The sequence below is a fragment of the Schistocerca piceifrons genome, chromosome 7 (assembly GCF_021461385.2).
Source record: "Schistocerca piceifrons isolate TAMUIC-IGC-003096 chromosome 7, iqSchPice1.1, whole genome shotgun sequence".
NCBI lineage: Eukaryota > Metazoa > Arthropoda > Insecta > Orthoptera > Acrididae > Schistocerca > Schistocerca piceifrons.
In genome coordinates, this window is record NC_060144.1 from 5,323,865 (window position 1) to 5,350,265 (window position 26,401).

The following is a 26,401-nucleotide window of genomic DNA, read 5'->3' on the forward strand; positions in this document are numbered from 1 at the left end:
ATCATCATCATCATATCACAATCATCATCATCATCATATCACAATCATCATCATCATAATCATCATCATCATCATCATCATCATCATCATCATAATCATCATCATAATCATCATCATCATAATCATCATCATCATAACCATCATCATCATAACCATCATCATCATAACCATCATCATCATAACCATGTCTCTGATGGTATGACATGATATGTAAGTAGTCAAGCAGCCGCTGAAATCTAGCATATTGTGCTCAGCTCCATGTTCCACCACTTAGTGGTCAATTCTGCTCTTTGTCACAGTTGTCAGTGTACATTCATTTGGATAGACAGTTGGTTAGTTGATATGTCCACATAAAATGCTGTGGAGGAACTGCAGCAGAGATAGTATATGATATGGCTGCTTTCGCTGTAGCCCTATGTGCGATTGGATGTGACTGGAGCAAGACGGATCTTTCACAGGATATAAACATATGTCAAGCAGCTGAGGGTGAGTGTGGCATAGGGATGGATCAGAATATTGTGTAGGTTGAGTGAGTCGTTGGTAGAATACCAGTTTATGAGAAGTGAGAAAGGATTATCCTTCATTTCTGCACACAATTGCCTGGCAAAGGACACAATTTGGTCACTCCAGTCCAAGATGATACTCTACGATTGGGTGCTCCTTTGCAGCTGATTCTCACAGCTGGTGGGAGAATTAGGGTGTGTGGAAACATGGCATGGGACATCTGTTTGCTGACTAGGTTTGGGGGATTGTGTCTGTATGAAGGCATTTAGTGAGACCTACGGCATACTGAACAAAGAAGTTCGTATTAATACAGATGCACTGTCTACTCATGCTTTGACTATATGGCAGAGATTGCTTCCTGTGGAAAGGATGTTGTTGTTGTTGTTGTTGTTGTTGTTGTTGTTGTTGTTGTCGTCTTCAATCCTGAGACTGGTTTGATGCAGCTCTCCATGCTACTCTATCCTGTGCGAGCTTCTTCATCTCCCAGTACCTACTGCAACCTACATCCTTCTGAATCTGCTTAGTGTATTCATCTCTTGGTCTCCCTCTACGATTTTTACCCTCCACGCTGCCTTCCAATACTAAGCTGGTGATCCCTTGATGCCTCAGAACATGTCCTACCAACCGATCCCTTCTACTAGTCAAGTTGTGCCACAAACTTCTCTTCTCCCCAATCCTATTCAATACTTCCTCATTAGTTATGTGATCTACCCATCTAATCTTCAGCATTCTTCTGTAGCACCACATTTCGAAAGCTTCTATTCTCTTCTTGTCAAAACTATTTATCGTCTATGTTTCACTTCCATACATGGCTACACTCCATACAAATACTTTCAGAAACGACTTCTGGACACTTAAATCTATACTCGATGTTAACAAATTTCTCTTCTTCAGAAATGCTTTCCTTGCCATTGCTAGTCTGCATTTTATATCCTCTCTACTTCGACCATCATCAGTTATTTTGCTTCCCAAATAGCAAAACTCCTTTACTACTTTAAGTATGTCATTTTCTAATCTAATTCCCTCAGCATCACCCGATTTAATTCGGCTACATTCCATTATCCTTGTTTTGCTTTTGTTGATGTTCATCTTATATCCTCCTTTCAAGACACTATCCATTCCGTTCAACTGCTCTTCCAAGTCCTTTGCTGTCTCTGACATAATTACAATGTCATCGGCGAACCTCAAAGTTTTTATTTCTTCTCCATGAATTTTAATACCTACTCCAAATTTTTCTTTTGTTTCCTTCACTGCTTGCTCAATATAGAGCCTGTCTCACTTCCTTCCCAACCACTGCTTCCCTTTCATGTCCCTTAACTCATAACTCCCACCTGGTTTCTGTACAAATTGTAAAAAGCTTTTCGCTCCCTGTATTTTACCCCTGCCACCTTCAGAATTTGAAAGAGATTATTCCAGTCAACATTGTCAAAAGCTTTCTCTAAGTCTACAAATGCTAAAAACGTAGGTTTGCCTTTCCTTAATCTAGCTTCTAAGATAAGTCGTAGGGTCAGTATTGCCTCACGTGTTCCGATATTTCTACGGAATCCAAACTGATCTTCCCCGAGGTCGGCTTCTACTAGTTTCTCCATTCGCATTAGTATTATGCAGCTGTGACTTATTAAACTGATAGTTCGGTAATTTTCACATCTGTCAACACCTGCTTTCTTTGGGATTGGAATTATTATATTCTTCTTGAAGTCTGAGGGTATTTCACCTGTTTCATACATCTTGCTCACCAGATGGTAGATTTTTGTCAGGACTGGCTCTCCCAAGGCCGTCAGTAGTTCTAATGGAATGTTGTCTACTCCCGGGGCCTTGTTTCGACTTAGGGCTTTCAGTGCTCTGTCAAACTCTTCACGCAGTATCGTATCTCCTATTTCATCTTCATCTACATCCTCTTCCATTTCCATAATATTGTCCTCGAGTACATCGCCCTTGTATAGACCCTCTATATACTCCTTCCACCTTTCTGCTTTGCTTAGAACTGGGTTTCCATCTGAGCTCTTGATATTCATACAAGTGGTTCTCTATTCTCCAAAGGTCTCTTTAATTTTCATGTAGGCAGTATCTATTTTACCCCTAGTGAGATAAGCCTCTACATCCTTACATTTGTCCTCTAGCCATCCCTGCTTAGCCATTTTGCACTTCCTGTCGATCTGGTGATAAAAGTCAAAATGTAGGTAATGTTTATGGTAAGTGGACTTGATATGGACAAGTATGAATGGACCATCAGAGAGGTGAAGATCAATGTGCAGGCAGGTGGCAACTTGGCATGGTGAGGACCAGGAGAGGAATGAGGATAAGGTGCTTGGCCTGGGTCCATTTCATGAAACTGTCGTCAATGAACCTGACCAATACAGGAGGTTTGGGATCCTGAAAAGCTTACTCTTAATATTCTGTGCATAGATTGGCATCAGAGGGTGGTGTGTGGGTGCCCACAGTCATGCTATTGATTTGTTTATACATCTTCCCCTCAAAGCAGTTATGTGTGAGAATGTCAGTTGCTAGATGTATAAGGAATGAGGAGATGTGTTTCAAGTTTGAAGAAAATAGGGAGAGGGAGTGTTCTATAACAGCAAGGCCACAGACATGGGGCTTGTCAGTGTAGGGTGTTGATGAGTAGGAAGCTATATAAACAAATCAAAGACATGGCCATGTGCACCAGCCCCTGCTTCCACTACCGTCTGCATTCCCATCTCGTAAACCTGCTGCTTCCCACCAAGCTGTCAGTTTCAATCAAAGGATTGCAAATCTACGTAAGCTAAGTTAGCAGTTTACCATAGGCACTGTACATGTCACATACCAAACAGCATCACTGTTTCATGCTTTTTAATTTCACACTGAGATTGGTAAAAATATCATGACACCACTGCTACCATGATAGTAAGCCAATGACTTAGCATTATCAAGCACACATCTACTACATACCAGTTACATCAGCCAGAGCTGATGTTTGGTTTTCAATAATTATTCTGAAGTTTCTCTTATCTGTAACTCCAAAGTCTGAATGAAGCTGCTGCTGTGAAAATAATGAGAATTGTTTTACAGAAAACTTTATATTCAGCAGAACATTTTCAAATCTTAAATACCTTCAAAATAATGTCCATCAGTCAAGAGACACTTGTCCCACCACTTTTTTTCCTCATTGTAAGAAAAAGTTTTTAAACTCACTTGAAGTTATGGTGTTCAGTGCCTGCAGTCACTCCCCTCCCCCCTAACCCCAACCACTTCTACAACTTTGAAACACTTCCCTTTCAGATTTCTTTTCATTCTTGGAAATAATAAAATTTTTAAAAATATCACAGGGCAGCCAGATTCAGTGAGTAGGATGGGCGAGAAACTGTTGTCATTTGGTTTTTGGCCAACAATTGTCAGACAATGCTGTGTGCATAGTGGCACTGTCATGGTGAAAAGGCCAATGTCCTGATTACCACAATGCATGTCGTCTTTCCTCATTGCTTCACATAATCGTTTTAGTGCTGTGAGGTTCTAATTTTGGTTAAATGTGGCACCACGGGAAACAAATTAAAGGTGGACAATTCCCTTGATACTGAAAACACAAAACATTGTCTTCACATGGGATCTCACCTGCACTGTTTTCTTTGGTCTTTGCGAGGAAAGAGTCTTCCACTAGACAGATTGTGGTTCAGCTTCTGGGTTGTATCCATAACAACAACAACTCATTTCTGGTAATGACATTTTTGCATCAAAATCTGCATCAGCTGCCGACTATTCTTTCCATTCCTGGCACATATGCAAACGACTGTCTCTCTGGTCATCAGAAAGCACACACAGAATGAATTTTACTGCAATATCTTTCCATCTCCAGACTCTTAGTCAAAATTTGTTGGCATTAACTTCAGGATATTTCAGTCATTACCACCAACTCATTGCCTGTTCCATGATTATTAAAAATTATCACAACATAGAGTTTATCCATGTTTTCATCTGTTCTGGAAGTCAAGCGACATGCTGTTCATAATTTGTCTTCAGTTGACATTTCAACACTTTTAAAACAGAAAAGCCACTTTTGAACACTCGCCTCAGAAGCTCCCTCCCCTTAATCTGTCCAAAGGATTGGGTAACATTGAGCTGCTGATTTCATTAACATGAAACAGGACCTGATGTTACAATGTTGGTATGTAAATTCTGGCACTGAAAAAGTGCCGATATATGGAACAACAAATCCGACAACAGTTACCCTGACCATATTAATGTTCCCACACCAATATCAGTATAGCATCTGATACAAAATTGTGGCTAGTGAAGACACCTCGCAGGACAATTCCAAACCAATGTTCCACCAACTGCCAGAGAAAAATTCTCATTACTTGTGGACCCTTCCTCGTGTGAATTTTTAAAATTACCATATGTTATTTCAAAAACCTAATTCCCAACTGCCCTCATATTGAAGGGCTTTAGTTTACAGCTATGTCAGCAAAACAATGGCCACCACTCTCAGATATTTTCATTTACAACAGACAAACAAAGTTTATAGGATGGTTTTTATTCTAAAATGCTCAAAAACATGTTCATTAGAACTTTTCCACTAGCATTGAAAACCTTACAGTGAAGGAAACTGTAAATGCAATAATAAAACTGCTGGATTGAAAGGTAAGAGAAAAAATACATCAAACTAGAACATAAGGTAGAGAAAATGACAGTAAAACCCAAATACTCCATCCAAGTATATACAATTTACTACCACTTTCTGAAGATGATTAACATAAACAAATATGTGCATCCAGCCAAGTAATCATGATTTTGGAGTTGTTACTTTTTTCCTACACTTCTAATTCCTCTGTTCTTGTTATTGTGTTCTGTCATGAATAACTGTATATATCATAGTTCAAACAAAAGTTTTTCTATAATACAAAATATTAACAGTTGCCAATCAATTACCAGTTTCAAAAAATGGTCAACCTCTATCATTTGGTGCTGAGAGGAATGCATGTTTTGTCTGTGGCTTAACCACCCTTTCATTGTTTCCTGTAATATTATTACTGTTTAAACTGTACAAAAAGCATTGTTTAGTTCGTGTACTGGTTGGACTTTCATACTGTTATTAATATCATCTTGATAATATATGGTGCATAAAAGAAGTTAACTTGATCAGCCAATCTGTTTAATTTCACAATACATTCTCATACATGATGTGAAATGCATATACACACAAATGAATCTCAATGAATGAACCAAATTACAGATACCACTGACTAATGTACACACTTCTCTCACATACTATCTTTACACAACACAGCAAAGTCAAAATTTTCTGAGCTTTTGTATTCAACCAGACTGAATACATTATCTCTAATAATTCTTTTTACTATACAAAATCTTAAAAATAAATGCTCTTTAGCTACCAAAACAATGACATTCTGAACTACACAATTGTCCTATATGTGGAACAATGAGAAATATGAGAATTTTCGTATGATAAGTCTTCTCGTAACTTTACAATTGAACAAATGTAAAGATACAACCAAAATACACATCACACACACTATCACACAGAGAGCTACCACTTAGTTCCAGCACCACGAGGCGAAAAACCAATGCGCACACATGGCGTCATTTCTTTTTTAATAAATACATTGAGTAAATGTAAATTTTTCTTTACCATGAGATAACAACGTTCAGAATGAATTTGAAGTTTCAGATATACAAGAACATTTTCTTTTTTACTAATGGCATACAAGGATGACAGTAAATAACACTGTCAAATAAACTGATTTACTTATTGTCTCTCAGAATGAAATAAAATTCTTGTAGGATATGCCCTTTCCTAGTACAGAGAGAGCAGGTACAACAAGCCAAATAAAAACAAGTTTTTACAAACATTGCATTTGTTCCTGTCAAATTTCAAAAGTTAACTGTATGAAAAGTTAAACTATGAATTGAATCACATTAAAACTTTTCACACACACTTACTCCAAGTTGTGTTATACACACAATTTCATTTAGAGATTCTTATTTTCGCATGTGCAAACTGATCATATAGCTTCTTTTGGCAATAAAAATTGATAGATACAAAAATGTCTTTTTATATAGCAGCAGCATCCAAAATAAACTGCAACTGTACAGGGATCTTTAACACACACTAAAAATAGTGTAACAATAGCAACAATGAGTATGAATAAACGTAACAAAAGTAGGAAGCCAATAACACTATAAATAAATATTTCAACAGTACCAGTTCGACATTTGGAAATTGATATAAATATATACATTTTTCACATTAACTCTACTTTTAATATAATTACACTAAGCCATCTGAATTAAACAACTCATACTTTCCAACAGAATGCTCCGTCCATCTAAATGCATTGTTGACAGTCAAACCTGTCCAAAAGGACTTGCTTAAAACTTAGATGACCTGGGCTTCTAACCACCAGCCTTTCAAAGTGGGGAAAATTTGAGGAAAGGGACTGCATACACACATAGCAAATGAAGGGACGATACTTCTGCAAATAGTACTTCGGAACACACGGACATACATTAAAAATTTGCTTTACCACTTGCTATATGCCTCCATTTACCAATCAATCTGTGCACATCACCTGGCAACAATAATTCCTCATCTTGTTTCCAACAGTGTGGCACTGGACAGGCAATTCCAAAGTAGACTTCATAAAAGCTCTTGCAAAATTTCTTGCAATATTACAAAAAATATAAGCAAGCAAGACTCCATCTACAGACCTTATGCATTTCACACATACTGGTATGTTACTGAATTACACTTGCTGGTCAAACGCCAACATGATCCCATATGTCAAGAGCACCAGTGTGAATTGACTAGAACTGTTCTGACAGAAGGTCACAGATTTCTTGTGAAACAGAATCTTTACTGGAACGAACTGTCAACCTGTACATCTGAAACACAAAAAAGATGACACTTCATTATATGTAAAAACAGCAGCAATAAGGTGTGTCAAAAAATCCAACTGTCCAGATCACAGTAAAAAAAGGGGGGAGGGGGAGGGGGAGGGGGGGGGGGGGAGAGAGAGAGAGAGAGAGAGAGAGAGAGAGAGAGAGAGAGAGAGAGAGAGAGACAGAGACAGAGAGACAGAGAGAGAGAGAGAGAGAGATTTAATGTTACTTGGAGTCAAGTTTTATCAGTAATAATATTTGCGAATTTCTAAGTATCACTTTATTTAAGATTGGTTAGTTGTGGATTAAGAGATTAAAGAGAAAAGTCATCTGCCCCTTGGTTAAGAAGACGTTCATCTGGAGTTAGTGGTGTCCGCCAGATATTTGATCATTTCATAAAAATAGGTAAGAGTGGTAAAATCAACACATTAAAAGCAATATTGACGCCAAGATGAGAAATAAATTAAGGAGAAATTGAAGTACATTGGTTGTGCCAATAGAATGGGTAGGTTGGTTAGTTTAAGGATTAAAGGGACCCAACTACAAGGTAATCAGTACTTTCTACCTGGAGCAGGCAAGGCAACAAAAAACTATGCGCCAAAGAAGAGTGGGTGAAATACAAAGAAAGAAAAACTCAAGGTCTATCGAAGGTGAACAAAGCCTACAGAAAGGAACAAAAAATAAGATAAGGGGGAAAAAGAATAAACGCGGGCGAGGTGACCCATCCAGATAGCAGCCAGAGGCCCTCAAAAGCAGAAACTGTAATAAGGGACATATCCTCCCAACAATACACATTAAAGATTAGATACATGGACCCACCAAGAGAAGCACAGGAAAACAGAGCAAGAACACCAAGTCAAACAGAACTTGTAAGAAGGGGTAGAGGAGCAAAAGAAAGGGTCGGGTGAGGGCTGTGGAAGACCACTTAGCCCAGACAGTCATTGTCTGATTGGAACATCAGCACTCAACAACATGGTCATTGGCACCCTGGTGAAAAGTCAGCATGCCGGTCTCATGGCTGGGGACGAAGGCTGTCCTCCCATGCAGAGCAGTTTATAATGCATTAAAGTCTGTCTTCCTTCTCCATAAATTTAGGGACGAGGCCTGACAGTTTACACAATTTCACTACTCTCGTAACACTGGAGCCAGTATCAGCAAGGATGGCAAGATTGACACTGACGGCTGCCCTAGTATAAGTACATAGGACACACATTGCCACAATATGCCGAACTGAAAGCAGCACACCACAAACTTTACAGAGTTGAAGGGATACATCCAATGCGCAGCCTGATAAGCAGAACCTCCTTCCACCAGTGAGGCTGACATGAAGTCCACCATGCCTGTGTGGTTTATTTGAGTGACCGCAGTCTTGTCTGTCACCTGCAACCATGCAGCCTCCCATTGATGCATGACGCGTCTGTCAAAAAATGATATGATGGCATGCAACACGGTACACTGACAGACAGCACCACCCTGACATGCTTCCTTGGTGGCTTTGTCGCCCATGTCGTTTCCCTGTATCCTGATGGGGTCAGGTACCCAGCAAAAGACCACCTCCTTGCCATGGTGCTGGCACCACTGTAAGAGTCATTGATGAGCTGAATCAGCTGGTCTACTGGATACATTTGGTGAACTGCTTATGATGCGCTAAGTGAGTTGGAACAGACAAGAGACCTTGTACGGTGATGTCTGTGAATCTCCTCTAGTGCCATTAGAATGCCATATAATACCAAATCATAATTTGTAAGTTTTTCTGGAAAATGCACTTTGAAAACCCTATCAGGGGAAACAGCAGAACAACCAAGGACATTCCTTTGCTGAGATCCATCTGTATAAACAATGATAAAACTGTGGTACGTACTTAAAATGGACGAAAACAAAGATGTAAAAATATAATCTAGAGTACAAGTTTTCTTGTAACGTGTCAAGCTTAAAATCACTTTGGGCCTCTGGAGACACCAAGGCAGCAATGCATTCCACGCCTGGTTGTGTATTTTGAGGTCTGATAGACCCAGATCCTTGAGACACACAGTAGTACATATTCCAAATGGCTTGGTCGCATGGGGCCGATTTTTTGTAACAGCCGTTAGAAGGTGGGTTGGACCACTGCAATAAATGCCAATGACCAAGGTGATGCTGATATTTTCAGTGCCTGTCAAGCCAAAAGGATACGTTGTTGAATCCAGAGCTGTGGTTCACCTGCCTCTGTACACAGACTCTGAAATGGGCTGGTCTGAAAGGCTCCAGTTGATATTCAAATGCCCTCGGGGGTGGATAGTGTCTAACATCTTGAGGTAGGAAATACACGGTGATCCATAGACCACACTGCCATAATCTAAACGTGCTTGAACAAGTTTCCTATAAAACTTTAGTAGGTGGGACCAGTAAGATCCCTATGTTTTTCCACAACGTAATTTGAAAATATTCAATGACTGGAAGCCCTTTGTTTGTAGGTCTTTCAGGCGTGAGAGCCAAGTTAATTTCAAGTCAAATAATAAACTCAAAAAGTGTACAGCTTCTTGAAAACTTAAAATATTGTCCCCCATTGTGAGCACTGGTTGGTTAAAACTCTGATGAGCACAATTAAAATTGACACATGTAGTCTTCTCTGGTGAAAATCGAAAACCAGTTGTCCTGGCCCAGGTTTCCAGCCTCCTAATAGTCAGCTGTAGCTACCTTGTCATTGTTGTATGATCAGCGGAAGAGTAGAAGACTGCAAATTCATCCATAAACAAAGAGCATTTGACAGGACTCCTGAGTGTGGAGAAAGTGCCATTGATAGCGATGGCAAACGATGTGACATTGAGTACATTGCCTTGGGGACCCCAATCTCTTGAACACAGCAGCAAACAAGCCATCGCCAATATGATATCAAAAATGCTGGTTCTCAAGAAAGGATTGGACAAGAAGTGGCAGGCATCCACGTGGACCCCATTCATGAAGTTGCCAAAGGATTAAGACAGAAAACACACAAACCACATGGTTTCAACAAAAGAAGGACTCCTCTATCACTGCTTCCAGTAGAATTAGGTTGTCAGGGGTGGAACGATAGCACCTGAAACGGCACTTGGAGCGGATCATGTGACCTTGGATTCGAGCAGCCAGGCAAGGCAGCAGTTGACCATGTGTTCAAGAGTCTTATCCGTACAACTGGTAAGGGCTACACTCTTAACTGTTAGGGGGCACTACGGTCCTTGCCTGGTTTCCAGAATGGAATTAATATTGCCTCCTTCCAAGTCGTCGGGTACTGTCCATCGAACCAGATCTGATTTAAACAAGAGAGAAGCTGTTCTTTCACTTCAGGGCACAGATGACTCAGCATGGCATAATGGATCTCATCAGGTCCTGGAGCAGTGTCTCCCGCTGCAGAAAGAACCAATTCCAGTTCCCACATGGAAAATGGAAGGTTGTAAACTTCCTCATTATGTGAGGAATAATGGAGCTTCCTCATCTCCGCAGTCCCATGGAACACCTAGAAAGCAGGAGCTTGTCTGGATGACTTAGTGACAGGGAAAAAGTGTTCAGCTAAAACCCAAGCCATGTCTTCTGGCATATTCACCAAGATACAAGATACAGGTTGGCTGGCAGCTTTTCTAGGAGCTCTTTGCGGTGTGGGGGAGTAGCCATGTATGTGAAAAACGGTATCCCATTTGAGTCAATTGATGTTTCAAAGTACTGCACTGAAAAGGTGTTTGAATGTTGTGCAGGTGTGGTTAAATTTAGTGGAGCTAAACTTCTTACTGTTGTTATTTATAGATCCCCAGACTCCGATTTCACAACATTTTTGCTAAAGCTAGAGGAGGTTCTTGGTTCACTTTATAGGAAATACAAAAAGTTAGTTATATGTGGTGACTTCAATATTAATTGTGTAAGTGATTGTGCAAGGAAAAGGATGCTGGTAGACCTCCTTAATTCAGATAATCTTATGCAAACCATATTCTTTCCAACGAGAGTGCAAGGGAACAGTAGAACAACCATAGACAATATTTTTGTTCATTCATCATTATTAGAAGGGCATTCTGTTAGCAAAAAGGTGAATGGCCTTTCAGATCATGATGCACAAATTTTAAGTCTAAAAGATTTTTGTGCTGCAACACATGTTAAATATAGTTACCAACTTTTTAGGAAAGCTGATCCAATTGCTGTACAGACTTTTGTAAACCTTATCAAGGAACAAGAGTGGCAAGATGTTTATAGTGCTGATACAGTAGACGATAAATATAATGCTTTCCTCAAGACTTTTCTCGTGCTCTTTGAAAGTTGCTTTCCGTTAGAACGTTGGAAACAGGGTACTAGCACAAACAGGCAGCCTGGGTGGCTGACTAAAGTGATAAGAATATCTTGTAGAACAAAGTGGCAATTATATCAAAACGTTAGAAACAGTCAAAATCTAAATGCAGCAGCCCATTACAAACAGTACTGTAAGGTGCTTAAAAAAGTTATTAGGAAGGCAAAAAGTATGTGGTATGCAGATAGAATAGCTAAGTCTCAGGATAAAATTAAAACCATATGGTCAGTCGTAAAGGAAGTGGCTGGTCTGCAGAGAGAGGTCGAGAATACAGAATCAGTGCGTAGTGGGGATGTCCGTGTTACTGATAAGTCGCATATATGTACAGTACACTTTCTGAATATAGCAGGTGAACTAAATAGAAACATAGTCCCAATGGGGAATCATATAGCGCTCTTAGAAAAAAGTGTTCCGAGACTGTTACCTGAAATGCTCCTCCATGATACTGACAAGAGGGAGATTGAGTTAATAATTAAATCACTAAAGACCAAGAACTCTCACGGATATGACGGGGTATCTAGCAGAATACTGAAGTATTGTTCCACATATGTTAGCTCAGTACTTGTCCATATCTGTAACTTTTCCTTTAGGAGTGGTCGGTTTCCTGACCGATTAAAGTACTCTGTAGTGAAGCCACTTTATAAAAAGGGAGACAGGGATAATGTTGATAATTATAGACCTATTTCTATGCCATCGGTGTTTGCTAAAGTTATCGAGAGGGTTGTATATACAAGGTTACTGCAGCATTTAAATTAACATAATTTGCTGTCAAATGTACAGTTTGGTTTCAGAAATGGCTTAACAACCGGAAATGCTATAGTCTCTTTTCTCTGTGAGGTTTTGGACGTATTAAATAAAAGGTTGCAAACGTTAGGTGTTTTCTTTGATTTAACGAAGGCTTTTGACTGTGTTGATCACAAAATATTACTGCAGAAGATGGAACATTATGGATTAAGGGGAGTAGCTTACAATTGGTTCGCCTCCTACTTTAAGAACAGAAAGCAGAAGGTAATCCTCCGCAATATTGAGAGTGTTAAATGTGGCATTCCCCAAGGGTCGGTGCTGGGGCCACTGCTGTTTCTTATTTATATAAATGATATGCCTTCTAGTATTACAGGTGATTCAAAAATATTTCTGTTTGCTGATGACACCACCTTGGTAGTGAAGGATCTTGTGTGTAATATTGAAACATTATCAAATAATGTAGTTCATGATATAAGTTCGTGGCTTGTGGAAAATAATTTGATGCTAAATCACAGTAAGACTCAGTTTTTACAGTTTCTAACTCACAATTCAACAAGAACTGACATTTTAATCAGACAGAATGGGCATGTTATAAGCGAGACGGAACAGTTCAAGTTCCTAGGCGTACGGATAGATAGTAAGCTGTTGTGGAAAGCCCATGTTCAGGATCTTGTCCAGAAACTAAATGCCGCTTTATTTACCATTAGAACAGTATCTGAAATAAGTGACATTTCAACACGAAAAGTAGTATACTTCGCATATTTTCATACGCTTATGTCATATGGTATTTTTTGGGGTAATTCTTCTGATTCAAAAAGGGTATTTTTGGCTCAAAAACGGGCTGTTCAAGCTATGTATGGTGTAAGTTCGAAAACCTCTTGTCGACCCCTATTCAATAGTCTGGGAATTTTGACATTGCCCTCACAGTATGTATTTTCTTTAATGTCGTTTGTTGTTAGCAATATTAGCTTATTCCCAAGAGTTAGCAGCTTTCACTCAGTTAATACTAGGCAGAAATCAAATCTGCATGTGGAATGCACTTCCTTGACTCTTGTGCAGAAAGGAGTGCAGTATTCTGCTGCATCCATTTTCAATAAGCTACCACAAGAGCTCAAAAATCTTAGCAGTAGCCCAAACACTTTTAAGTCTAAACTAAAGAGTTTCCTCATGGCTCACTCCTTCTATTCTGTCGAGGAGCTCCTGGAAGAGCTAAAAAATTAAGCAAATTCCAGTGTTACATTCTTGATTTTCTTTATTTAAACTAACGATTTGTCGCCTGAATATGTTTCTTATATTTCATTTTATCTGTTTCTACAATCGTGTTATAATTTCATGTATTGACTCGTTCCATGACCATGGAGACTTCTCCTAAATGTGGTCCCACGGAACAACAAATAAATAAATAAAAAAGAAAATAAAAAGACCCCATTATTTGACAAGGCTGTAAGGGGATGTGTACTGCCCTTGCCTGAAATCCACCTTATTAAATTCCCAAACTTGCACAGAGGAAGTGAACCAATTAATGGCAGTCTTGAATTTCTTCCGGGAAGCCCTCTTCCATTCTTTTATCACTCGCTTTGCATGTGCTCTCGCAGATCTGAAGGCAGAGTTTTTCTATAGTTGGATGGTGTTTGAAGTTCCACAGAGTAGTTCTTCTGGCCCTGATTGCCAGTCGACAGTCATCATTCCACCAGGTCATCGTCTGAGGCCGTTACTAGACTAGAGGATGGACTCCATGGCAGCCATTTGGATCTCACAAATGATATAGGCCATTGTCTCCTGTACACAATCCTTACGTTCAAAAACAGCCTGTCGACTGTACTGCAACCACTTTGCACTTTGTATCATCCATGTTTGTGGCCTCCTGTCAGCCACAGTCCAACTCAGCAGACAGGTCCACACTGGGAAGTGGTCACTTGAATGTAAATCCGTAGCCACTTCCAAGTGAACAGAGACTGCAATAGCTGGGGTAACAAAAAAAAGTCAATGGCTGAAAAAGACTCTGCAGCTGTGTAAAAGTGTGTCATGTGACTCAAGTTTAGAAGGCAGATATTCTCAAAATGGCGAAGTCGCTTGATCATCCGACCCCTGGAGCAAGTGGCAGCGAAGCCACACAGTACATTGTGTGCACTGAAGTCCTCCACAAGGAGGTACGGACTTACGTGTGCCCAAGAGTTCTGCCAGTGCATCTGCATCCAAAACAGCATTAGGTGGGTAATACAAAGAACACACTGCTATGTTAAAGGGTGTCAGCTGGAACGTACACAGCAGTTGCTTGCATAGTCATGGTACGAGGACACGAGAGGAGCGGCATCAGTCATCAATGAAAACAGACACTGCACCTTTAGCCCTGTCTCCTGTAATATTGTCCTTTCTGTAACCCCATAATGCAGATGTGTCAGTGAGTAAGACAAGTTTCTTGTAAGCAGATGATGAACTGCTTCTCCTGGACCAGTCAACAGTCGTCATTCCACCAAGGTACAGGTCGTCGTCTTTCAAATTTGAGCAGTATCCATTTAAATTCCACTGCAACGCAGAAGTCCCTATGGGAACCACTGTTTAGTGGTCGTTGGTCTTTTCTTTCTCCCTAGGAGAGGTCGGGGGAATGTTAGGAGGTTCCCGTCTCTCCGGTCCCTCTGATTGGAAGTCCACATCCTCAGAGCATAGTCCCCAACTGAAAGGAAGAGAGCTCACCAATCCGAAAGTTTACCTGCCACTTTCTTCAACTTGGAACTATTTTTTTAAGGGCATTTTTCCTTACTTATGGGAGAAGTTGGTTGCTTGGGTTGAGGGGAGAGCCTAGTAGGCTTCTGATGGTGAGCAGTGGCATGCGGCTTATGTGGTAAGCCCATTGTTGACAGCTTCCGAATGGTTTCTGTTTCAAGTGCAGCGTTTCCCCCATAGGTACACCAACAAGTGCATGTGCTCTTACTTTAAGCTATGTTCTGAGTTTGCGTGGAAGCATCACACTTGGCAATTGTTGACTTAAGGGCTGATGCAAAAGAAGTAGCAAAAATCACAGGTCACATATCTTTGAAAGCTTTTTTAGCTTCACCATACAATATGCGTCTCTAATTTCAACTCCTGAATTTTCCTTTCCTTGTTGTAAACCTCACACTTTCTCCTCCACACTGGGTGATCCCCAGAGCAGTTTACACATTTCAGAGGAAGTATACTACAATTTCCTGATGCGTGAGCTGAGCCTCCACAATTGTCACACATAGCTCTCCCATTGCATCCCATAGTGGTCCTGGAACAAACCAAGTAACGGGACAAGGGTTTTGCCCCAAGCCTGCGGGCCTAGCCCTCTTCTCAGGGGGTGGCAAGGGTGGTTGGTTGTTGGACTTCAAGGGATGTCACCTGTCCCTTCAGTCTATCTGTGCTGAACCAGGAATAATCCTCAGGAGAAGGATACAAAAGACAAATAATGAGAAGCCCAATTGTAAGCAAGATACAATAAGACAGAGAGGAAATCAAAGAGAAGTATGAGAGGAGTAAGAGGGAGTAAAATGGTCGAGATACTCTGTCCAGAATACAGCTGGAGGTCCTCCGAGCATGACATGCAATGGGAGATTCAAGGCTAGAGAAGGGGAAGAATGAGGAGGCAGGGATAAGAGCAGATGGAGAACCATTCCTTTCAGATGAGATGGCCGCAGAAGAGTGGCCAGAAGTGTGGAGCTTAGCATCCTTCACGTGCCAAGTGTCCATCCTGGCATCACCCACTCTGATCAGGGGTCACCCTGTGGGCACTACACCGCCACAGCAAGGGCCACCTGGCATAGCGGTGCAAAGAGTTCCAATGCCCCAAAAAGATGAGCAACCACTCCTAGCCCCCCCCCCCCCCCCCCCCCTCAGCCAGATGGGTACATAACAGCCCTATCATATAGGTTGGCTACTGGGGACAGGAGGTCAGAGGGAGAAAGGAACCCACAAACCCATGCTGGAGAGACTAGGGAGGGAGTTCTTCCTCAAATGTCTCACACTATGGCAACATTTTAGAAAGGTGACAAAGAAAGATGGGGTAAGAGTGCAAATGTGAGACAGAAGAGCAAAAAGGAATAACAGAACCGAGCAAATAGCCAGACTGTCATCAAAGGAAACACTGAGGAAGGAAGAGGGGAGGGGAGGAATCAGGATCAGAAGGATTGCATATAGGGAAGTGAATGCAGCCCAGAGAGAAGAAGGCTGCAATGGCTCAGGGCTCCATGCGCACCAGCCATGTACCCACAGAAAAGCTATGGGACCCCAGCTTAAAGCAGCTGGTAGGTCAGAGCAGATGAGGGGTTCATCTGTGATGACAAACTGCATTCACAGCCACCTCCTTGCCAATATGTTGAAGGGCTATGACAATTACAGATTAAACAACGTAAGCCTTTGATGGCTACAGGCGTACACTCTGCATTCCATGATGAGCACAGCTAAGTTGTCGCTGTGATGCTTGCCTAATACTGCTACCTACACTGAGAGGTGGCGTTGTGGCCACTATGAAATACTAATCAGCCGATTTCAAGAAAATTATTTGGTGAAAAAATCTGATGTTGGCATACCTACCTTACAGTCCAATATCTTTGGTCAATAAAGAATAATTTCTTTCATTATTTGTCATAGGTACCATGCTGCAGTAAATTAAGTAAAGTATTGGGAAAAATTTTAAAGAGGTTGCAGAGGTAAAAATGCACTATGTGAACTTTATGTACTGTTGATTTTAGCTCTTTCATCACTATGTACAGAATGTAGATAAGGTATTGAAATTTTATTTAAAACTTAGATCAGAACAGTATCTCGTTTCATTCTCATGTTATTGGTTTTTATATCTGGCACATGTTTTCACACAGTGTGCCTAATTCCATCCCTATATATCAGTAAACATGTGGTCATAAAAATGTTGTACGATACTAATTTTTTTTCTTTTTTTTTTGTTCATTGAAATACAGCAGAGTTAAGGTCAGCAAAACGGTATGCACAAACATATCAATAGTGCCAAAAAGTTTTTTTAGGCATTCAAATATGTTCGATATGTGCCCCTTTAGTAGATTCAGCAGACATCAAGCCGATAATCAAGTTCCTCCCACACTCGGTGCAGCATGTCCCCATCAATGAGTTCGAAAGCATCGTTGATGCGAGCTCACAGTTCTGGCACGTTTCTTGGTAGAGGAGGTTTAAACACTGAATCTTTCACTTAACTCCACAGAAAGAAATCGCATGGGGTTAAGTCGGGAGAGCGTGGAGGCCATGACATGAATTGCTGATCATGATCTCCACCACGACCGATCCATCGGTTTTCCAATCTCCTGTTTAAGAAATGCCGAACATCATGATGGAAGTGCGGTGGAGCACCATCCTGTTGAAAGATGAAGTCGGTGCTGTCGGTCTCCAGTTGTGGCATGAGCCAATTTTCCAGCATGTCCAGATACATGTGTCCTGTAACGTTTTTTTTTCGCAGAAGAAAAAGGGGCCGTAAACTTTAAACCGTGAGATTGCACAAAACACGTTAACTTTTGGTGAATTGCGTATTTGCTGCACGAATGCGCGAGGATTCTCTACCGCCCAGATTCACACATTGTGTCTGTTCACTTCACCATTAAGAAAAAATGTTGCTTCATCACTGAAAACAAATTTCGCACTGAACGCATCCTCTTCCATGAGCTGTTGCAACCGCGCCGAAAATTCAAAGCGTTTGACTTTGTCATCGGGTATCAGGGCTTGTAGCAATTGTAAACGGTAAGGCTTCTGCTTTAGCCTTTTCCGTAAGATTTTCCAAACCGTTGGCTGTGGTACGTTTAGCTCCCTGCTTGCTTTATTCGTCGACTTCCGCGGGCTACGCGTGAAACTTGCCCGCACACGTTCAACCGTTTCTTCGCTCATTGCAGGCCGACCTGTTGATGTCCCCTTACAGAGGCATCCAGAAGCTTTAAACTGCGCATACCATCGCCGTATGGAGTTAGCAGTTGGTGGCTTTTTGTTGAACTTCGTCCTGAAGTGTCGTTGCACTGTTATGACTGACTGATGTGAGTGCATTTCCAGCACGACATACGCTTTCTCGGCTCCTGTCGCCATTTTGTCTCACTGCGCTCTTGAGCGCTCTGGCGGCAGAAACCTGAAGTGCGGCTTCAGCCGAACAAAACTTTATGAGTTTTTCTACGTATCTGTAGTGTGTCGTGACCATATGTCAATGAATGGAGCTACAGTGAATTTATGAAATCGCTTCAATCATTTGTAATAGTCCTGTATGTTTTTTCTTTCACACTGGTAGTTTCTTTTTAAGTATCAGTTACATACAACTATGTGCATGGGTTTGTTAAAAATTATACTGTCAAATATTAAGCTTACTGCAACAAACAAGGCTTTTTCATGTAGAATGATTGCCAAATATAACTTTTGTTACTTCAGTAATTAGTACTTCAAATTACTCTCTCAATTCAATATAAAATGTGTGGTGTCACCGCCAGACACCACACTTGCTAGGTGGTAGCCTTTTAAATCGGCCGCGGTCCGCTAGTATACGACGGACCCGCGTGTCGCCACTGTCAGTGATTGCAGACCGAGCGCCGCCACACGGCAGATCTAGAGAGACTTCCTAGCACTCGCCCCATTTGTACAGCCGACTTTGCTAGCGACGCTACACTGACAAATACGCTCTCATTTGCCGAGACGATAGTTAGCATAGCCTTCAGCTAAGACAGTTGCTGCGACCTAGCAAGGCGCCATTTATCCTTTGCTATGTATCTAATGAAGCATGTACAGTAACAAGACCAATGTTCACCAATTGTGGCTTAAAGTTAAGTATTCCAGCAGCTACGTACTTTTCTTTATAGCATTCATTACGTATCCTGTTTCAGACCTCACGCCAGCCTGCGTGAGTTTAAGTGCGTGCCTTTTGGTTACCCGTCACTGTGGACTGGCTGTCTTGTCAGTCCACAACAAAATGCAGCAAAGATTACTGCCTTAAAAGGAATATACCAAAGTGTATTGCATGAAAACTAAGAAATCATATGAGCTCACAATTATTTAAAATTTAACCCGTAATTCGCTTTTTTTCATATAAAGGATGGCAAATTATTAAATTCAGTAAAAACTATTATGTAGCTTGATAGATAAAAAATTACTCATCATGCAGTGGCAGAACACAAACCTAAGAGACTTTTGTGATTGGCAAGCTTTCAGAGCCAGTGGCTCCATCTTCAGGCAGAAGGGTTGTAGGGGAAGGAAGAAGTGTGAAGGAAAAGGACTGGAGAGGTCTAGGAAAAAGGGTAGATTTTGGGAAAGTCACCCAGAACCACAGGTCAGGTGAGACTTACTGTACAGGATGAGAAGAAAAGACTGATTGTTGGGGACTGAATTGGATGAGATTTGCAAACCTGAGAGCTTAAAGGTGGAAGACAGGGTAATATGTAAGACAGAGATTACTAGTAAAACATCATGCATGAGTAGCTAAGTGCATTGCACGTAACAGAGGTGGGAGGGGGTGCTGAGAAATAGATGGGAAAGACAATGAAAGCCGTAGAAAACTAAAATGGAGTGAAGCAAAGAGTAGTTACACCGAAGAAAAGCTGAGATGGAAGAAATAAATGTAAATTAAGGTCACATGGGTGGCAAGAACCAAGGACATGTAGTGCTAGTTCCCACCTGTGGAGTTCTGAGAAACTCTTGTCTGGGGAAAGAACCCAGATGGCGCATGTGGTGAAACAGACAGCAAGATTACGAGTGTCATGTCTTAGAGCACGCTCTGTAACAGGATATTGAGAGTTGCCCTCTGCATATGACCATTCATCTTAAATGATAATTTGGTGGTAGTCATGTCAATGTGGAAGGGTGAACAGTGTTTACATAATAGCTTGTATATGACAAGGGTCATTTCACAGGTGGCTCTCCCTTTGATAGTATATATTTTGCCAATTACACAGCAATAATAGTTGGTGGTAGGAGGGTGCATAGGGCAAGTCTTGCAGTGAGGACACGCAAGCTGGTAGGAGCCATAGGGCAGGGAGATGGGTGCAGGAGCAGCATGGGACCTGACAAAAATATTGTGGAGATTGTGAGGGTGACCAAAAGCTAAGTGTGGTGAGCAAAATTTCAGACAGAATGGACCTCTTTTCAGGGAATGATTTTGGGAAGTGATGGCTCTGTTGAAGTAGCTGATTAACACATTCCACACCAGGATGATAGTGAGTCACCAATGGTGTGCTCTGAAGCTGTTTTGTGGAGGTATCAGCAGAATCAGGATTGGATGTGGTGGCCCGGGAAATCTGTTTTTTGACTAGTCTGGTGGGATAATTACGTGCACTGAAGGCTGAGGTGAGAATGGTTGTGTATTGCTGCAGGGAGTCCGAATCCGGACAAATACATTTGCCTCGGATGCCAAGGCTGTATGGGAGGGAACGTTTGATGTGGAAAGGATGGCAACTCTCAAAATGTAAGTACTGTTGTTTGTTTGTAGGTTTAATGGGGATGGAAGCGTGTAGCTAGCCTTTGGTGAGGATGAGATCAACATCAGGGAAAGTGGCACGGGATGTGGAAAAGGACCATGTGAAATGTAATTGGGAGAAAGTATTCAGAGATTCCAGGAATTTTAGCAGGTCAGCCTCACAGTGAGTCCATATGGTAAAGATGTCATCAATATATCTAAACCAAACCTGGGGCTGAAGACATGGATCCCAGGAAAGACCCAAGTGACCCATGAAAAGGTTGGCATAGGAAGGAGGCACGATGGTTCCCATGGCTGTACCCCTGATCTGCTTGTATGTATGCCCCTCAAAGGTGAAGTAGTTGTTGGTAAGTATAAAGTTGATTAAGATGAGTAGGAAGGATGTCATCAGTTTGAACCAGGTGGGCACTGACTGAGGAAGTGTTCAGCAGCAGACAGACCACATACATGGGAGATGTTGGTATATAGGGAGATGGCATTAATGTATATCTGTATTAGTTAATCAACACCTGCAACCCATAGCACAAAAACTCCCCTCCTACATAAAAGATACCAACCATTCCCTACATTGTATGAAATCCATGCCCGTCCCACTCCCACCACTCACCTTGATTGTCACCATTGATGCCACCTCCCTCTATACCACCATCTCTTATTTGCATGGTCTGTCTGCTGCTGAACACTTCCTCTTTCAGCACCCACCTGATTCCAAACATATGACATCCTACTTACTCACCTTAATCAACTTTGTCATCCAAGGTAAATGTATTTGTTCAGATGCAGACACTCTACAGCAAACACCACCACTCTCACCTCAGCCTTCACTGCATGTAATTACTCTGCCAGCCTAGTTAAAAAAGCAGATTTCCTGGGCCATTACATCCAATCCTGGTACTGCTGATCCCTCCACAAAGCAGCTTCAGAGCACAACCTTGGTGACTCACTATCACTCTGTCTGGAATGTGTTAATTAACTACTTCAATAGGGCCAAGACTTCCTAAAATTATGCCCTGAAATGAGATCAATTCTGTCAAATTCTGCCCAACACACCTGCAATAGCTTTCCTTCACCCTCACAATCTCCGTAATATTCTTGCCAGAGCTCCTATCCCTGTGACTGTCTTCACTGCAAGACTTGCCCCATGCACCATCCTACCACCACCTGTAATAGCCGTTTAATTGGCAAAACATATACTATCAAAGGGAGAGCCACCTGTGAAATGACCCATGTCATATACAAGCTATTATGTAAAAACTGTTCAGTCTTCTACATTGGCAGGACAACCACCAAATTATCAATTAGGATCAATGGGCATAGGCATAGGCAATATCCTGTTGCAAGAAGTGTTGGGGAGTGAGTACCAGGTCACCAGCATTATGAAGCCTAGTGCAGGGTTGACTCAGGCGACTGACAGCATAAAGGAGTTATGTGGAAATTTTACGGAGGAGGATCAGGTAGTGATAGTGGATGGAGCAGGGAACAGTCTTGAGAGGGATGGGGAATAGGTAGGTGGTGACCTGGTAAAGATAGCTACTCAAACTGTTGGCACTGGTGTGCATTTCATGCAACTGTTTCAGCATCATTATCAGCCTTATCTTAATGCAGCTGTTAGGCACATTAACAAGGGGCTGGAGAGGGTGCTGGTGGCAGAGGGCATGGGTCACACTTCAGTGGTGCCAGTTGGGTCTATTAGTAGATTGGGATTCACTAGGCATTGCCTGCACCTCAATAGGTATGGGAAGGGGAGGGGAGGGAAGGGAAGGGCTGACAAAGCTTATAGTTGACAGTGTACTGGGTGGTGGTGGTGGTGGGATCACTCATGGAAAAATTCCTGTAGTAGTTGGTGTTAGAGCTGCATCTTTTTTAGATTGAAATCAGCTGATAGGTGTAACTGCTAAAAGGAAGTGTCTCTAACTAAGGGTTCACCTTCAGAGGATTTAATGTTTCCAAGTGGAGAAGGAATTAGGATATTTCATCAAAATGTAAGAGGTATTAGAGACAAGTAGTGAACTGCTTATAGATGTTGACTCTGAAATTATTGGTATATCTGAGCACCACTTAAATAACTTGACAATTCAGAGGCTTCCTTTACCAGGATACAGATTAGCTGACTGTTTTTCAAGGAGTATCTTGTGTGGTGGGGGAGTGTCTACGTATGCAAAAAACATTATTCCATTTGAGTCCATAGACATATCACGGCACTGCACTGAACAGATATTTGAATGTTGTGTAGGGGCAGTTGAATTTAGTGAAACTAAACTTCTAATTTTTGTTGTTTATAGGTCCTCTAACTCTGACTTCAGAGTATTTCTGCTCAAGCTAGAGTGTTCTTGGTTCACTTTATAGGAATTACCAGAAAGTAGTTATATGTGGTGACTTCAATATAAATTTTGTATTATGATGGTGCAAGAAAAAGGATGTTGGTATACATCCTAAATTCATATGATCTGATGTAGACTATTTTTTTCCAACTAGGGTGCAGGGGAACAGCAGCACAGCCCTAGACAATATTTTTATTCAATCTCCATTAATAGATAGACATTCTGTTAGTAAAAGGGTGAAGGCTTTTCAGACCATGATGTACAAACTTTAACACTAAAAGGGTTTTGTACTCAAACTAATGTCACATATAATTACAAACTATGTAGGAAAGTTAATCCAACAGCAACAGAGTTTTTTTTTTAATCTTGTCAAGGAACAAGAGTGGCAGGATGTTTATAGTGCTGATAACATAATTGACAAATATAATGCTTTCCGTAACATTTCTCATGCTCTTTGAGAGTAGCTTTCCATTAGAACATTCTAAACGGGGTACAAGCATTAACCCTTTGACTGCTGGAGGCGCACGATCCGCTTGGCACGCTGAGGCGCTGCGGCCTGCACTGTCATCCGTGTACCTGCGCTAATGTGGCTGACCCTGGAGCTGCCACCTAGGGCGGAGCGACCCTCGCTGGCCCACCCGCCCTGTGCTGAATATTTCTGCAGTGACTGCGACTCCATGCAAAATATTGTGTCCTGTCATGGCTGATACAGAATACTCGCAAATGCTCTCACTACGTAGTTCCCCTGCAGGTGAATTACTACAGAATCAAACTGTCTGGTAAAACTATTTTCCGTCACCAAGAATGATATCTTGCTTGTAGGTTTCTTGCACTATTTTTGTAGATTAATCCAAAAGCGACGTGATTCGTTAGCTTTACATCAATAGTTTATTGTTCTTTCTTGGATACCCGTTTATAATGTCTGCATTTATCTATGCATTCCTCACCGTACTAACTCAAGAACGAATAAAATAAGCCATAGATTATAGATTACTGTATGTTATTTTTGTTGTTCAGAACATCGTATTACGCCGTTTATAGGGGAAAGCGACGTACAGGTCATCTTTCATATCCCACTACAACATCGAAATTTACTGTGAGCAACGGTAAGAACAGTTTTACTTCACATCTTTAAATCCATATTCCGGTGTGATAAGAAATTTCACATGGCCTACTGTTTGTATCGCTGAATTACCAGAATATTTGTTGCGCTTTGTAATTACCCGATTATGCATAATTTTGTTTCTTTGATGAAATTTGTACAATACTTGTGATTGTTGCACATAAGTATTCAACAGATTTTCCAACATTTGAAAGCTGTGAAATCTCTTTTTGTCAGCAGATTAAATTCACTTATTGAGAAAATTCAAAGTCATGAATCAGGCGTTACTTTTACACTTTGTGAATACGTTTCCAATCCTCCTTTTGATCCGGGCTTTGGACCGGCACTGGTGAAGTTAAAAACATTTTTATTTTGTTTTTCCCTTTTCATAATTTTTTTTTCATTTTTGAAGTTTTTTTCTAGTAGCATTATTGTATTCGTTCTATGCTGCAATTAGTAATTCTGTTTTGTGTGGTATTTTTCAAAATAGGGTATGACATACAATGGTACCTTGCAAGTTTTACTTTCGTACCTGCTTTCTTGACACACTTTCTGTTTCCAGCAAACAATGTATCTATGCGTTTGCGCACTTTTCTTGGATTGCTCACTTGTTATAATGTCTGGAAAATGCCTTCCCACAAATCTTAGAGGATTATCATCAGAACACCTTCCTCTGCCAGCTTTTCTGCGCTCTAACGAATACGTTTCTCCAAGTTCCCTTACCAGTGACAGATGAAACTCTGCTATTGTCATTTTACGACCTGTTAGTGATCTGTGTAGGACATGAGTGTTTAAAACACACAGATCTAGAATGTGAAAAAAGAACTTTTTATACTGCTTCATTATTTTCTGTATACATCCAACAGAGCTAAGCAGCATATCATCAGAACGGTCAACTGCTCCCATATTGAAGTTATAATCTACAATGCTTTATGGTGTCTTAATTTTTTCTCCAGTATTCTTGTCAATCTTTCCTGTGTCAACCATTTCTGTGGTGTTACATGTGGTCAACATCCACACTTCCCTTTTGTCACACCACTTTATAGCAAGCATTGTATCAGTACACACAAATTGAATATCTCCATGTTCCAGTTTCTTCTGAAGTTTCGGCATGTTGTGTCTGTTCTTACGGATAGTACCACATGCGTTCGTCCCATGACTGTGAAGCCAGGCAAACAAGTCTGGGCTTGAGTACCAGTTATCGATGTAGAGGGTATGTCCACCTTCCAAATAGGGCTTCATAAGTGTAGCCACTATGTCACCACTTTCCCCCAAATTGTGGAACTCAGTTTCTGTTGATGCCCCTGTATAAACAATGAAATCCAAGACGTAGCCAGTCTTACAATCACATAACACAAATGTTTTTATACCGAATCTACTCTGTTTCGATGGAATGAATTGTCTCAAAGATAAGCGTCCTTTGAATAATAACAAACTTTAACCTTGAAGAGTTTCTGATGTGGATTAAATGCACAACGGAAAGCTGTACAAACTTTATTGACAATGTTCCTAATTTTGAATAATCTGCATCATCCAGTATTGGCAGAGCTGTCACTGGACCGTTACATTCTCATAAGAACAAAAAGCGGTCTCTTGACATGAGTTCACTAAAAATTGGCTTATTTAGAAGAACATCTCTGGTCCAGTATTCGCTAATTTTCAGTTTTTTCACGCGAGGCATCAGAAGACAAACAGCTAAGAAATAATAAATTTCTTCATATCCAGTATCTTTCCACTTTGAGATTCGAGAAGGCACTGATTCGGGAGTATTCTTCTTGGTGAATACATAAAACCAATTCGTTTCATCAGCTATGTATTACAAAGAGCTGTCACTTTCGTCAAAATCAAGTAGTTCACCCTCACTGCTGCTCCCCGTAAGAATCTCCACGATTTCTTCCTCAGTGCAACCAGTGCAAGTGAGTTTTGTGCTGGCTGTCATGATTTATGTACATGTATGTCTCACAAAGTTAGGTTTTTTTTTTTTTTTTTTTTTTTTTTTTTTTTTAGGGCGCAAAACTTCTATGGTCATTAGCGCCCAGCCCGTGACGTAGGAAACAGGAAAAAACGAAATTTAAAATCAGCGGCAAGGGGAACAAAGTCATAAAATTTGAGAAACTAAAGGCAGAAGGAATGCTTAAAATTCC

At 41.0% G+C, this 26,401-nt stretch overlaps 1 protein-coding gene across 1 annotated transcript in view; it reads right to left on the minus strand.

Annotated features, from left to right (window-relative positions):
- Positions 1-5,612: 5,612 nt before the first annotated feature.
- The window catches only part of LOC124804678 (AP-2 complex subunit alpha), a 329,898-nt gene continuing 309,109 nt past the window's right edge, over positions 5,613-26,401 (minus strand). Inside the window, exon 19 of the mRNA XM_047264924.1 lies at positions 5,613-7,380. Coding sequence (XP_047120880.1) covers positions 7,303-7,380 — 78 coding nt within the window. The 3' untranslated portion in view covers positions 5,613-7,302. The remainder of the gene's footprint in view (positions 7,381-26,401) is intronic.